This window comes from Paracoccidioides lutzii (genome assembly GCF_000150705.2).
Source record: "Paracoccidioides lutzii Pb01 unplaced genomic scaffold supercont2.4, whole genome shotgun sequence".
Classification (NCBI taxonomy): Eukaryota; Fungi; Ascomycota; class Eurotiomycetes; order Onygenales; family Ajellomycetaceae; genus Paracoccidioides; species Paracoccidioides lutzii.
In genome coordinates, this window is record NW_015440950.1 from 155971 (window position 1) to 172907 (window position 16937).

A 16937-nucleotide genomic window follows, 5' to 3' on the forward strand; every position below is an offset into this window, starting at 1 on the left:
ATCTCATTTACAGATGTCTATGCACTTGATCAAACTAATTGTTAATTCTTTATGTCTAATTATATTTCTTACTTTGTCAGTTAAGCTTATTTTAGAATTATATTAGTGCTTCTCAGGTCTATTATTAATATTAATATGTGTAGAAACCTTCTTTCATCTATTCACAAGTATAAAAAGATGACTTTTTTGATTGAAGTTTCTCTCTGATCATTGAAGCTCATGACTTAATATCTTTTTTTTAAATCTTCAAAACTTGTTCTTAATATTTTGATGCACTTCTATACAAAATCTAATTCAATAAAAATATAGTAATTTACTTTAAAATTTACTAATAATTTTATATAAATAATATATTCATTGAAAATTATCTTGATATATACAATAAAAGAATTTTCAATTATCAGCTTATTCATATTTAAAGACTCTAGTGCAATCATCTTATATACACTTCTCTCAGACTTAATCTTTTATCAACTTGATAACAACAGTTTTAGTATTCACTTTCTTCATTTCAGTCTCTTATTTATATAAGCAATTTTATACTATATGATCTTTACTTCAGCAGTTAAAATATTATATATTTTTTTTTAATTCTCATTCTACAGTCTATTCTTAGTTATTTGTGTTGATGTGAGTGAAGTTGATTTACAAGTGCTCTGTATTATAGAAATATCTTCACAATTGACTCAGATCATTACAGTTAAGCAGTCATCAGCTATTTTGATTAAATATATTTTTGATATAATTAGTAATTCAGATGCAGATTTTTTGAATTTTATGAAAAGTGCTATAACTTATATAAACTACTATAATTATATATTAAAGATTAAAGAATAGTTTGTGAAGAAAATCTACTTTATAATCTTTTTTCTGAATATAAGCTTTATCAATCAGATGTAAGAACTTAATTATAAAGATATGATAGTTATTTCCATTTTTTATTATTAGTCATTGATATTTCATTTTTATATTCTCAAGCTTATTGATATTCTTATATATATTTTACAAATACTTAAAAATCTTCTTGATAATCTCAAACTTTTTAGAATAATCTTCTCTTATTTTAAAATTTAGATATTTTACTACTTCATTATCTATCTGATTTTCTATATATATAATTCAGCTTTCTTCAGTTAAAAAGTAGTTAGCATTGACAGTTAGCTTGTATTTAATCTGTGAGAGTTAGTTTTCAAATATCATTTCTTTCTCATTGATGAGATACTTTATATTATCAAGCTTCATTAATTATTGTATCTATTGAATGTTCATCAGTCTGATTTATTAGAGTAAAGAATTCAAAATCTACTATAAAATATTTTTATTTCTTTATCAAGCTATTCACTTGCTAATCAAGTTCACTTACTTGCTTTCTCTAATCATCTTATTTTATTCTAATCTGATCTAGAGTTTCTCTTACTTTATTCCTAAAATCAGTAATCTCTTAATATACTCATATCAAATTCTTTTCAATTGCTTTTAAAAATATTTTTTTTTTAATAAGAACTCTCTTAATCTTATATTGTTTCTTATCAATATCATTATATCTCAGTTTAATCTTCACAGATTATTAGATTCTCTAACTGCTGCTGATATTTTAGTAATATTCTTAAAGATTCACAATAAAAGTAAATAAGAATTTTTAAAGATTTTTTATTTAAAAAATCTACTTTAAAAAAAATAAAAAAATTATTAATTTTAATATTATGTCAAGACTTCATCTTAGATACAGATCAAATGGTTACTTAATTGTTAGCTAAATAAGCTATATAAATAAAATACTAAAATAATTTTTAAGAGATGAGTTTGAAGAAAACTCTGTTTATATAACTTTTTTTCTTAGCACTATTTCTCATATTTATATATTATTTGTATATAGGATAATTGTAAAGTTAATTACTATGTCAATGTTTAAGCAGTTATGATTACTAATTACCTCAGCTTATGATTTTATGCTGTTAAGAAAACTGAATAGAGTCTATCTATTCTATATTATCATAGATTTCATAACTGTTTTTCTTATATTAAAAAAACTTCTGCTAACTGATTATTATCTTCTGATTAGAAAAAATCACTCTATCAGTATATAGAAAAATTAGATAAAATAGATTCATTTCTTAAATGATTAATGATATTTAATACTATTTGATTTATCTTTACAGAGAATTATAAAAATCTTATTAAATTTTTATTTGAGATTGAAGAATAGTGAGTTTAAAAAATTTATTAAATATTATTCTGAATATAATATATTATAACAGAAGATCATTAATATGGTAAAAAAGTAAACTTATAAGCTTTTATTTATATTTGATTGATTTAACTATTTTAAGAAAATTATAAATAAGTTTGAGATTTAACTCAGCAATATCTACAACTTTGATGAAACAAAGTTTAAAATAAAAATTAAACAAGATCAGTAAATAATGATATGAGATTTTCAAGAAAAGACTTATATTGAAAGTTTAAATAATAAAGAAAATTTTACTATCATTAAAATAGTCTTAGTAGATAATTTTATTTTCTTTTTTTTTACATTCTTACTGTGAAGTAGCTACAAAAGTATTGAACTAATAAGATTGAAAAAAATATTATTAAAATTATATCAGACACTGATTATAAGAATAATTAATTTTTTTTTTCAATGAATTCAACACTTTCATAACTCTACAAAGAGTTATATTAAAGAATTTTATTATCTACTTCTATTGAATGACTTTGACTTTTACTATATATATATATTTATAAATTATTATAATAAAAATAATATTATTCTCTTCTATCTTATTTTTTATATGAATTATCTATTATAGTCTTTGAATATAAAGGTTTTTCAAATATTCAAACATTATCATTAATTAATAATTAAAGAATTAACATGATTTAATTTATGAGAAGTTTATAAAACTTTGAATTTTTTTATATTATTATTTTTATATAAAAAATAATATTTAAAATTCATATAATTAAAAGAGAATAAGAAATAATAGATCTGATTTCATTTAAATCTATTCATTATTCTTAATAAATTATATAAATTTGAGATAACTTCTATAAATTTATCTATATTTATTTTTATATATTTTTTGATTTAATATATTTCTTTAATTATATATCAATTCAATTGATATAAGTGTAAATTGAAAGCTATGAAAAACATTAAAAACTCTGAACATATTTAAATTGAGCTAAAGAAACTCTATAATAGCAGTATTATAATAATTAATATAATGACTTTTCTGCAGAATTAGCTCTCAAAAACTGCTATAGTCACTGCAGCTCATAAATACTACTGATGAGTATTTTGATGAGTATTATATAAAAAAAATATCATATTTACATCTAATATACACAAGATAACAGTCATTCATCAAAAGCTTGATAATCAGAAAATATTAGAGAAGTTGTATTTAATGAATCTTGCTACATATATTAATAAATTAATTTAATATCCTGGATAAAAAAATATTTCATATTGAGGTGGTAGTTCACATTGAGGTGGCAGACCCTCATGAAAGTCCGACCAGAGGTTGATTATGAAATCAACCACTAGGGCCTGGTTGTTCTTTTGACGGACATGGCGACTTCTAAATTAATTAATTGGTTGATTTGGATACATCTGGTTTTTTCACTCCAAGATGATATCAGATAACCTATACACATTAAGAAGGGCGCGCATCAACTAGGACCCACAAAAGCCAGCAGGGATGGAAAATAACCGCTACGAGGGCATGTGTTTGTAATTTGACCGCGACTTGAATTGAGATATTTCTTCCCAAAGAAAGAAGAGAGAAAATAAAACGAAGCAACCAAAACAATTAATCCAAAATTTGATTCTTTTATATTCATCATAACCCAGGGAAAAGCCGGGTATTTTATAAATTGATGACTGAGAGTAAACCTCATGTCCACAAAAAAGAAAAAAAAAATATAGAGTATTCATGTCTTCTGAAGGTAACCATCTTTTCATCCATCCATTAACCAATATACCCCATCTCAGACTCGTAATATTGAAAAAGAAAAGAAAAAGGACATAAAATATACAACTCGGCCAAAAAATAACGGGTCATCAAGACAAGTTGCGGATGGAACCTTAAACTTCGAACCTAACATATGAGGAGAAACAGATAAGTAGAAGTGAAAATAAAACCAAATAGGAAACCCATAAAAGGTTAATATTTCCTGAAAAGGAAAAGAAAGGGTAAAAATAGAAAAACTCCACCCTCTTCGGAAAGTATTTATCGAGTCAGACAATGCTATGTTGGGTTTCTGTGGCGCTCTGATGGTGGTTGGATTCCGCCTCAATCGTGAAAGCAAAAAAATCAAGGTGGAATGAGATGAGATGATAGGTTCAAAAAGGGAGACAGTGGAGAGAGGGAGGTGAGCCTATCAGCCGGGAAGAACTTTGTAGTTCAGTAAAAGAAAATAGATATAGCGAGATTCGTATTCATCAGGGAGTTCCATTAAACAGAAAACACAAACACAAAAGAGAAACCAACAATAATGCCAGGGGAAGGTGGGGGAAGAAGGGTATGTAGGAAGTCATTTTAAGGAGCTCATAAAATCGGCAATCGATACTAACGGAAGTTGTCCAATCACGCATTAAGCGGGACATATCTTGGCTCGGAGAAAACGGGCAGGATCTTCAGAAGAAAACCAAGTAATGTAGTAGGATGATGGATTGCGGCGGAGGTTTAATAGCCGGAATGGTACTAGCGAGTTCAAGGAGAATGGTATATCAAAGAAGCTCGTAATGTGTTTCGTGGAAATTGGAGCAAAACGGTTTTGTTTATATACGTATCGCTTAGAGTTTGTTGTTTTCTAATCCTGCCAGCCCCACACTTGCTTCAAGAAGTGTGCCATATTGACCTTCTTAGTCTTCATTTCAAGCATCCACGGATGTTCAGACATTCGCCAGGGCGTTGCCCTTCTCGGTGGCTCCTTTTCCAAACTACATTGTATTTCGATAGATGTTAGTTTTATGTTAAATTTTGCATTTTGATTCCCTATCACCGCTAAAACCTATAAATCAAGACAGGATGGTAAAACTCACCAGCACTCAATAAAGTATTTGAAATTTTCACTCCATTTTATGCCATTTTCAGGCTCGTCCTTTAACTGGGGAATCGGCTGGCGTACAATATAGGTTAGGAGGTCTATCAGCCCTGCTCGCGGGTTCATTTCCGTTCCGTCTGCAGGGAACGGGAAACGGTGTTGCGCTACTTCCAAAAGTGTGACTCCAAGGGACCAAACATCAGATGTGATTGTGTAAGATTGTCCTGTTATTCTTTCAGGGGCCATGTAGTAGGAAGTGCCAATAAAAGTGTTTGCATCTCCCTTTGTGCCGAATTCACCACTGACCCCAAAATCACAAAGTTTGACTTGGCCATTGCGACACAGGAGGATGTTTGAAGGTTTGATATCTGTGATATTCAAAAGAAAAGAAAATTAGTAAAAAGGTTATTTGAGATTTGCCTTGGAAAAGTGTTACCTCGATGGATAATTTTCCGTCCATGTAGGTAGGTTAGACCATTTAATACGCCTTCCGCTACCTTACCCAAGACCTTCTCTCCCGTCCGTCCTCCGAGCTTCTTCACTTCCCTATAGACGCTATCAAGGCTGCCTCCTTCGCAAAATTCCATAGCAATTGATATAGTGCTGGTCGACTTGTCCATGAACGCACCATAATATCGGCAGATATGCTCCGATGCACAATCTTTATTGAAATTGAGCTCTCGGACAATCTGTTTCTTGACGTCTGGGTTAGGATCTGTGGTGATAATCTAAAATATTTTTTAAAAGCGAATATTAGCAATGTTCCTTGATGAACTAGATAGATGAAAACCATGACAAACCTTTAGAGCAAATACAGTTTTCCCTCCTTTTAACATGCAACGGGTGACGGCACCACCAGCCCCTTCACCAAGGCTATCAAGTTCAATAATCTTTTTCTGTGAGCTAGCGGCCAGCCAACCTTCATCATCCAAATCCTCTACGTCCAACGGCCGTCCCTTTTCCAAACTCAGTTTCTCCAAATCCGGCAACAAACCATTCATGTTGTTATCTCTTTCCATAGTTAAACCGCCATCCCCTCGATCGGAATACACGGAACTAATAGCGGAAGTCGGATCCGGGGTTCCGCCAGGAGGTTGTCTCAAGCCAATAGCAAAAGATAGTGTGGAATAGTTCGAAGAAGTAGCTGATGTGGGCCCACTGTTCCTGCCGTCGTATGTGGTGAAGCTTCCCGATCTCGAATGGTTGCTGTGGTCACTATTACTTGTGATTGCGGACGAGGCCCCAAAAGTCTGGATGGATGGCCGTGCACTGTTCAGCGGACCTGCCTCTTGAGGAGTAGCTTTACTCCCCATAGGAGTGGCTAATCTCAGTTGGGGTGGTGCTGGACGGACAGGTCGGGATTGAGAGGCATCGGAGGCAGAGACGAGACCATTTGAATTCACAGGTTTCATACTGGGCGAAGGTGGGATCCCGAGGGTGAGACGAGGTGGTTGTTTCCGGTTGCTACCCGGAGTTGGTATTTTTAAAAGGGGAGCCGGAGTCGACATGTTGGACATGGGTGCCTTTCACGGGGTCAGGCAGCGCCTTTTGGACCAGTGATCGTCCAAAGGACTATCCAGTGTTGTGACAACCGAAAGTTGGAATAGGTAGGTATAGCAAATATGGGAGACGAATAGTTGTTGAACGTATACGTCAGACTCCAATGGAGGAAGGGATATAAATATATCCGAGGGAGAGAAAATGTTGTATTAAGCACGGACGATGATTAGATTGGGAACGGACAGATGCGGGGGAAGGGAGAAAAGGCTGGAAAATCTCGCAAATCCAATCTTGAAATAACTGATATCGTCAGGGTTACAAGGGACTTTGCTTGCTGATTTATGATATTTCTGAAGGAATCGGAGGGTTTCAATATTTGGTAAGCAGCAGAAGGTATTTATTTATGTGGTTATATGACAAAGTAAGCAGAGGAAAACGCAGATGCACGGGGCACGATGCTGCAAGCAAATTTGGATCGACCGAAATGGAGGATTCTGGTTAGAGGTAATAGGGGAAATAATATATACCTAGGAGATTGTAGAGGGTGTATGTCAGTCAGCATGAATCTAGCCTCCAAACTGAAGATTATCACAGGGTCAGAAGAAAATGGGTCATTCCAGGTCGAATAAGGGATCCAAGGCAACGGGCCAGCATCAACATTTTGTGGAGGGAAGTCGTCGAACTGGATTCTCCCCCAGGGATATAGGTGTGGGACGTAGTGGTGGTGGACGGGGCGAGAAGAGGGGGGTGTGGGGAGGAGGGGGTTAACTAGCGAAAGTGAACTTACCCAGCTATTTAGATACGTTAGTGAAAATAATTTTTATATCAGCCGGTAGAGAGTCAAGAGCCCGAGGAAGGGAAATACGATAAAAGAATCTAAAAGGGAGAAACGAGAGGGACAGGAGGTTGAAGGCGGGGGAGGTGGGAGCGTAGGAGTTGGGAGTCGGGAGTCGGGGCACGGGAGATGGTGGTGTTGGTGGTGGTTAGTTATTATGGCCCCGTACAGCTGAGCTAAGTAAGGAACGAGGCGGTCGGTGAGAAGACCTGATGATACCTCGCTACCTTGTAAATGATGTGTGGTTGAAACCGAGTACCTCTAGGTAGTAGTGTCCAATAAAATTAATAATAATAAATTATAATACTGCGGTCGTCCTCCTCCTGCTCGTGCTCCTCCTCTCCTCCGTAATAGACGATAAACTGGAGTGTGCTGCTGCAAGGCAGCCGAGCAACAGGGTTCTTAAAAACTCCCCTGCAAGTTTACAAAGCTAACATTCCCTGCCTTTTTTGCCTTTGCCTTGTCTTTGTCTGCATGTCTGGTCACGGGGTCTGGGTCTGGTGCTGGGTCTGGGTCTGGCTGAGCAGCCACTAAACATGGCCCACTAAGCCCACTCGCCCACCCCTAATACTGAGGCGCCCAAGGGCTAACAACCCCCTACGAGCGGGCCACGGCTGCCCCCTAGATATCTTTCTTGCCAGCAATCCTGCAAGGAACAGCATTCACAATTAACTCCTCTGTTAACTCTCTCCAATGAATTTCAATTTTCTCAATTTTCTCCATTTCTTTTCATATTAATACATCTCTCCAGTTGGCGGCTAATCTATTTTCCTTTCCACAACGCCAGTCTCAGATGAGGGTGGTCTAGGTATGTTTGAACGCAACTATGTGTCATGGTGCCCCCATCCCTGGATTAGCCTTATGTCATATGGTGGATCGTAGGTTCGAGCACGTCCCACAGAGTCGGAGTGAGAGAAACAACCAGAGAAGAATTATGAAACGAGGGTGAGAGCAACGGATAAGAAGAGGAGGAAATACCGAGTAGAGAAATCAAAGAGATAGCAGCAGATAGATGTGCCAGTGCCATACGTACTTACCTGCAGAACGGTTATTATCTAACTACACTTCTGCATACTTCGGTGGTTAAATGACTGGACAATTCCAGAGAATTTTCCTGAACTTCTGTTGATGGATATAACTTCCTGGGAACACGGAGTCTTCTTATCTAGTGAATCCAAACACTGCCTACGGAGTATAAGCACACCGGGCGCAGTAGCCAAATTTCCTCCCGGCAGCCGGCGGCCAAAAGGATCAAAGATGGATCGTGATGCTCTACTCTATTTACCCCATGTCAAGAGACGAACATTCTTCAGCTTTCCTTCCATCCACTTTTGAAAGATTGCCCGAACAGTGGATAGTTCAATGATAGTTCAATGGATAGTTAGCATGTGGATCGATGAGTTACCTGCTCAAAAGAAATAGGTTCCCCCCCCCCCCCCCCCCCCCCCCCCAAAAAAAAAAAAAAAAAAAAAAAAAATTAAATAAATAAAAAATTTAAGATAAGATTCCAAATAATGCACCCTTGTCACAGTCAAGCTTCCACATCACGTCGACCAACAGAAAGCCTCCTCGTTTCCTACCATTCGTTTCCTCCAAGCCAAATGAAAGAACGCATAAACCCCTCGCAAAGGGAAATAATAACAATCAATGATGATTGCCCACCGGAGAGAGTGTTTTGAAAACCAAGCAAAATAAAAAGGGCTGCCAAACCAACAGCCAATCAAATTTGAACCCAACCAGTCTACCATCGAGGAGTTTTACGGAAGTCGGCGAACCGCTCTACCTTGCAGAGTGATATTCGAGACCCGCCAGGGCTGATGAAGTGCTACTTATTTTGCTTGCCCTTTACCAGTGCCTAGGTAGTGCCTAGGTAAGGCTTTCAGTCAGTTGAACTCAGTCCTGACTCCGCTGCCCTTCTCTGACCTTCTTTTAACTTTGTTAATTTTCGATTTTTTTGATTCTTTTCTTCCTTTCTTCTAACTTCTAGTTCCCCTCCCTCCCCCCACCCTTCCTACAAGTTTTATCCAATTTATCCAAGGAACAATGACGGACATTTCATGGATTTATACTGGAATATAAATCATGGCTAAACTTATTTTCTCTACCATCTCATACATAAGGTCATGGTGTAAGACAGGCGGTTATCAAGAAATGCTGCTTTAAATCCCGCACATTATCACACGTTACTTTTGCGGGGGGAGGACCTTGAACTATATACAAGCTGCAAGTTGTACGTTTGGACGATATGAAAATGTTCCTATTCCACTTTCTGGCATGTCCATACCTTTGAAGGTTCGAAGGTTCCATGGTTCTTGTCCAATGATCCCCTCTTCCCAACAAGGTACCTAGAATCTCTTGTGAACCAACAATTAAAAAACGTAAAAAAAAAGAAGAGAGAAAAAGAAAAAGAAAATCAAGAACAAGCAGTCAACCTTGGAATCGGAGAATCCACCAACCTTTTCCAAGCCTTCTATGGGCCCGGCATTCTAGGTGGTCTCCTAGAAACTGAACATCCATCGGAACCTCAGCTTTCAAGAATTTCGTTCGAGCTGATTTTATTTCCTATAGGCAGGCAGAATCTTGTCTGTAGGCACCCAACTAAATCATCCGCCAGTGCTGAGAGATATAGTTATATACATGTTTCTTAGGTTAATTTTATATTCGTAGTGGAGAGCCTGGACAAACAAGCTAGCCTTGCCGCCATTGCCATCGTCAGCATCGTTTGTCACAATGCTGCTGGATGCTGGGCCCTGGCTCCACCCGCCGGCCCTACTTTAGGAGGATCGGATGGCAAGCCGCCTTGGCTACGGGAGGACCCGCCGCGATCAGAATTGGCATCCTTGAATTGACGGTAATAACTTTGCCACCGACGGCATAGGCATAGCATAGACTTCGATTGATCCATTTATTGGCAAGAGAATTCACGAACAAAGTAACAACACCTACAGTCATACTGCCTATAGAATATCCACATATGGGCAAGGGTGATATCTGTATTGGAACTTTCACTTTCTTCTCTCCTGCTCGGGTGCGACCGTTTTTTTCATGTCCTGTTGAAAACTCCACAACGTCTTCATCCAGCGGTTTGTTGACAAAACTCAAACCCCTAAATGCCTACCAAGGCATCATTCAAACAGTTCATATCATGGGTGATAGATAATTAATCAAATATCTTCTTTCACGTAACTCACCGAGTAACCCACGCGATTTTTTGACGACCATTGAAAATTGAAATTATTTAACCAACATTCTTAGTTATTGCATTTTAAAATCACTAACTAGCTTGTTGATCTATATGAACAGGTAGTTGCTGCCTGCTTCTGCGGTTTGCTCATCAGCTTCTTGTTCCGCTGATTTAATTGCTTCAAGAGCCTCCTGAGCATGTAGTTGACCTTCTGCAGCTGTTAAAATGCCTTCTAAAGCTATATAGGCCCTTTTAGATTCACACTTCCGCTTTTGATTGACATTTGCCTTCTGAGATTGCTTGAGTTCATGTTTAAAAAAAAGGCCTTTCCCATTGCAAATTGACACCCTTTATAACCTGATACACTGCCTGAATAATGAGACTAGGTGGGCTTTGTGCACTGTCTCCATAGCTTTATGATCAAGATAGATTGCTTTTCAAGATCTCTATCAGTTCTTGAAGTCTTTCCAACTCAGCTAGATGATGACTTGCTTTAAAAGCTATTTGATGATATAACTAGAAATGAAAATCATTAAAAACCACTCAAGTTTAAATAAAACTAGATATAAAATTATTTTTTAATTAACAAATATTAATTTAATATTTATACTTTAATTAAACAATTTAAAATTAAACTTTTTATTTATAATATTAATATTATTAATATTATAATTTTAATTTATAACTTTAAAATAATAATTAATTAATATAATTTTTTACTTAAATTAATTTTTATTATTATTTCTTTTAATAAATTTATTTTTATATATAAAAATAAAATTATATTTAATAATATATTATTTTATTATTCAAATATTAATTTATTATATTATTTTCTTTTTTTAAAAAAATTTATTTAATATTATTTAATAATAATAATAATTTATATAAATTAAATATTTTTAATAATATTTATAAATATAAATATATAATTTATTAAATTTTTATTTTGATTTATTATTTTTTTAATAATATTATATAATAATAAATAAAATAAATTTTAATTATTTAAATAAATTTAATTTTTATTATAATATTTTTTAATAATAATTAATGATTAAAAAGTTTATTTAATAATAAAATATAAATTAAGAGAAAATATAATGAATAATATAATTCATCTCTAAGTAAATTATCAAAATTATTATATTTCAACTAGCTAGAATTTAATTTAAAATATTTATATCAACAATATCTTATTAAATTAAAATAATTTATATTAAAATTAAAGTATCTTGTTCTTTTATGATCAGGCAAATTGCAACTGCTGCACTGTTGTGAAACTTCTGAGTATGATTAAAATTCTACAAATAAAGATTTATAGAGTTGAAGGGCTAACTGTTCAATGAGTATAGCAGCTGAAATAGTAAGCTGAGTAGTTTTCTGTTTGATTAAATCTTCTTCTTATTGAATTCTTTGACTAGACTCTTATGTTATTGCTTTTCTTTTTCATTTGCATTGAATATATTCTAATATTACTTCTTTATAATAATGGAATTAATCATTTTATATTCACAGACCTTGATAATTTGATCAAAATCTTCTACTAAACTTTGAGACTACAGATTCTTTATAGAGCTTTTGATCTTTTTGACCTGCTGTTGCAATTCCTGCAGATTGATAGATATTTAAAGTACTGAGAATAAAGTTAAATTGCTTGATCTGCTGATTGAAGGGGTAGAAATTCAATGTTAAATATTTAACTGCTGAATAACCTGATCTGATTCAAATAATACTATATCAATAGCTTTGAAATCATTTTGAATGTTTTGAGCTTTAAAAGCTTTCATATATACTGCAGAGTAGGTATCTAAAAAGTCTGTCTTCTTAATGATTGAATTTAAATCATATTCACTGTTCAATAAGACTATTATATATATATATATTTCAAAACTGCAAAAATACTTACATTTAGTGACTGCAAGATATGTGAAAAATATTCTAACATTCAAAAAGAAATAATCATATTCTTCTTGTAGATGTAGTTAAATTCTGAAATAAAATAATTATCATGTTCATTCAGAATAAAAAAAAAAGTGTCAATTTTATGTGAATTTGCAGCAGAAATAAATAATATAGTAAGTCATTTAACTTCTATCTCATCTGTAGTCTAGTTATTATAACTAACATTAAATTTTTAGTCATCTGGAAGCTTATCAAATCAGCCTTTCTATAGCTTTTGACCTTTAATAATCATATATGAAGGCAAGGCTTAGCTTGATACATTGATTACCTCAATCATAATCATTTATTCTCAATTTCTAAACTGTAGAAGCTTTGCTCAGTCATAATACTCACTACTAATAATAATTTTAATAGTAATATAAAGTTTTATTACAAACTCAATCTCATCAAAGTTGTATATATTTTTAAATATAATTTCATACTTAGTGATTATATCTTCTAAGGTTTTAAATTAAGTCTGAATAACTCTTATATTTTTATATTTAGCTTGTTTATGATTATAATATCTGGAATAGCAGTAATGAAGCTTTATATAATATTTAATTAGCTTGTAGATTCAGTTCTTATCAACTTAGAAAACAGAGATTGAGATAGAGATTAAATGCTAAAGTTTAAAAAAATAATTGATCATATTCTCAACAAATATTAGCTGAAGAAATATTTTTTATTTTTCTAGATCTAGTATCTACTGAACTAGCTGATTCTCTTTATACTTAGTTAATTTAATTGAATTTGTATATAGATTCACATGTACAGATTGACTGTTAAGTCTATGATATAGAATAGTATATAAAACCTCATGAAGATATGCAGCTTCATTAATTTAGATAATTTTATTAATTTTTAAAGCTTTTATTATAAGTTCAATTCTTTTCTCTATTTCTATAGAGTTTCTGATATTTTTATCGTGAATTGACGATATTCTCATGCATTGAAGTGGGTGAGTTATAAAGTTGAAGCTTTTTTGAATTTGATAATTTACTCAGAGGTAGATTATATTATATATATGATAAAAACTTATATTAAAAGTAGTTAACAATTAAATATAAAGTAATTATATAAAAATTAAATAAGATTTTTTGTAATAAGAATAAAAATAAAGTAATTAATAAAAAAATATAAAAATATTAAATTAAATAATATTATTATTATAACTTTAATTTAGATATAAATAAAATAAATATTTAATTGTTAATTAGATAAACTATTTTAATAAAATATTAAAATAATTTTTAAAAAATAAATTAAGAGAAAACTTTATTTGTATATTTCTTTTCTTAGCATAATTATTAAATGATTCTTATATTTATAAGATATTAATATACAAGATAATTATAAGGTTAATTATTATATTATTGCTAGATAGTTGTAATTATACTTTTTATTAAGTAGTTTTATACTATTAAAAGTTTAAACAGAGTCTGTTCTACACTATTACATTATTCCTTTTTTTGAAGTTTAAATATGTTCTAATATTAATAGATTATTATCTACTTCATTTGCTAGATAGTCATTCTTTTCTCAAGTTTTTAGTTATTTACTTAATCATTTTAAAAATTCTACTTTTATTAAATTTATAATATAAAATTTTTAAATTAAATATAGTGATTCTTTTATATTTTATACTGAATATTATATTAAATTATTATTAAACTTTAATTATTTTATTTAATATTAAATCTTCTTATAAAAGATTTAATTTATTAAAATACTCTTAATCTTTCACTTATTTTCATCTTATATTTGAACAGATTTTAATATTTCATTTAATTATTCTAATAGAAAATCATTTATAGTTTTTATAACTTATGAGAAGAAAATATTATCTGAAATTTTTATACTATTTAGTAGATTTAGTCTATAATTATTATTAACTTTCTTAATAATCTCAAAAAAATTTTTATTTTACTTTTTAAACTTTCTACTGAGATGTTTAATTTTATAATTCTTAAGTGATAAAATGATCTTATTTTTTATTTTAAAATTTGATTTATAATAATATCTGTTGATTTTTAATTTTATAGTTTTTTATATTTTTTTTCATATTGTCAGCAATCAGCTTTTAAATTTTCTTTATTTGAGCAATATATTATCAGATATTTTTTTATTTAAGCTTCTTCTCTCTATATAATATTTTCAACAATGATATTCAATTAAAGAATATTTAAAATTCATATCTATAAATAGTTAGAAAAAGTATTATTTCAGTTAATTCATATATTAAAACTTTAGTTACAGAATTTATAATTAACAATTACTTATTTTAATTATTCTAATAGTAGTTTATATATAAATATAACTTGATTATTAAATATTGATTGATGATCTCAGTTTATTCATTTTTTTTATATATGATAAACTGATGAAAACTTCAGTTTAACTACTAATTATCTATAAACTTATCTCAGAAGTTTAAAATAAATTATAATTCTCATTTTGATATAATTAAATCTGATACTTTATTATATTTATAGTAATATTTTAAGAACAGATTTATCAGTTCTTTAATATCAGTATTTTTTGTGATGAGAATAGATATGAACTTCTTATTTAATCAATAGATAATTATTAATATTATATTATGATTTTTTTTATTTTAAAGTTATTTATGAAGTTTATTGAAATATATTATCAGACTCTGCTAGAAATTGATAACGACTTCAGTAAGTTCAGAGTATTATCATAAAAAATCTTTATTTATTATTATATCAAATAATTATTTACATATTGATTAATATTTTTAGTTCAGTTACTTTAGTAATATCTCATCTTTATTAATAAGTATAACTTTTTCTTTTTAGAATATATTATTGACAACTGATAATAAATCTTTTTTAGAAGATATATTTAAAGAGTAGAATCTTTTCAAATTAATATTACTAAGTACTCTTTAAAATATAAAAGCTTTTTCATTAACTCTTAGAACTATTTTCTTTATTGTACTTTCTTATATCATAAGTTCAGTGACTTCATTTCTTTGTTTTTTATCAGAGTTTTTTCAAGAATTTATATATATATGTCTATAGTTTTAACTTAAATAATTTTTTTGATGATTTATAAGTTTAATTTTTTTAACTTGAGAAATATTTATATTTGAGAGTTTTTATTTTTTTTATAAATTTTTAATCTATTTAAAGTATTTGTTAATATATTCTGATACTCAGATTGATATCAAATTAAAAATTAAAATTATAAAAGAAACTCTACTTAGTGTACTTTTTAAATATTAAAATTCTTAATAATTATAAAGTATTTTAGTACTTAATAATCTCTTAGAAATTTAAACTTCTCTTTTCTCTAAAGCTCTTTTAATTTAGTATATTATTCTGATAATACTTTTATAATTATCAGTATTTTGTTATTATGAATTTTATAGTTTCTTTCTACATTATTTATAGAAATGAAGTAAAAGATAACAGAATATCAATATTCATTCTCACATCACTGTTAGGCTCAGCGCCCGACTGAGCCCGACCGAGGCCCGGTGCCCGGTAAGACTCGACGTCGGATTAAGCTCAGCGCCCGATTTGGCCTAATCCTCATCACGTGACCACATGACTATGCGGGTTGTTATAACCTGAGCAGGCCCCAGCACCCCTTTCATCCCATCAAGCTTAGTATTTCATTATATAGCAGTTAGCAATGCAGAGAGTTTCTTTCATATGCAGCTCACATTCACTTCTTAACATAATACTAAGCTTCATTCTATTCATTCTACTCAGGATTGAATAGAATCTGCTTAGTAAGAATCTGATAGCACAACAGACAATAATAACTCATTTTATATCTCTTTTAAGATCAGAATGATCATCTCAGACTTTCAGCCCTTTGGAAAGATCAAGAAGGACTGATGATATATTCTAACTAGGCCAACTGACTAATTATGAGTCTCATTTGAAGAATTTTGACAGGTAATTCACTCAAACAAGAATCATATTTACAATAAATGAGCAGTAATTTTTAACAGTATTTTTGATGATGAGAAGACACTGAGGAACACAGTCACACATCTGTGGATGAAATGAAATGACGCTGTAGCCCAGGCAGCTATCAAGCAGAGTCAAATTAATAAGCTCATTGCAGAATGTAATAAGCTTAGTTATATCTTAGTTCAAATAACAGTTAATAATCAAACAATAAGTCAAGATATTACTTTCTCAGAGAACATAAAAAGATCTGTCAAAATTAATGATTCAAAACATCTTACTGATGACAAGAAGTCAAAGTTTGAGTATTGACTCTCTCACATAAAGAACAAGTTCCAGGAGAATATTGATCACTACTTTATATAAATGCATGAAAATTATATATATTGAGAACTGAATGAATAAGAACACAGCATATTATATTACACTTCATATGAAAGAGAATCATTTCAAGCAATATCAGACTATAGAAGAG

The 16937-nt window shown here is 30.8% G+C and overlaps 2 protein-coding genes across 2 annotated transcripts; one reads left to right on the forward strand and one right to left on the reverse strand.

The window, feature by feature from the left end:
* Positions 1–4818: 4818 nt before the first annotated feature.
* On the reverse strand, positions 4819–6560 carry PAAG_01808 (MAP kinase kinase MKK1/SSP32; the record flags this gene model as incomplete). Its single annotated transcript, XM_002795874.2, has 4 exons — positions 4819–4948; positions 5051–5420; positions 5489–5780; positions 5853–6560. The coding sequence occupies 4 exons, from the start codon at positions 6558–6560 to the stop codon at positions 4819–4821; spliced, it is 1500 nt and encodes a 499-aa protein (XP_002795920.2).
* Positions 6561–7158: 598 nt separating this feature from the next.
* PAAG_01809 (hypothetical protein) lies at positions 7159–10236 on the forward strand (the record flags this gene model as incomplete). Its single annotated transcript, XM_015844453.1, has 2 exons — positions 7159–7258; positions 10055–10236. The coding sequence occupies 2 exons, from the start codon at positions 7159–7161 to the stop codon at positions 10234–10236; spliced, it is 282 nt and encodes a 93-aa protein (XP_015701457.1).
* Positions 10237–16937: the final 6701 nt, after the last annotated feature.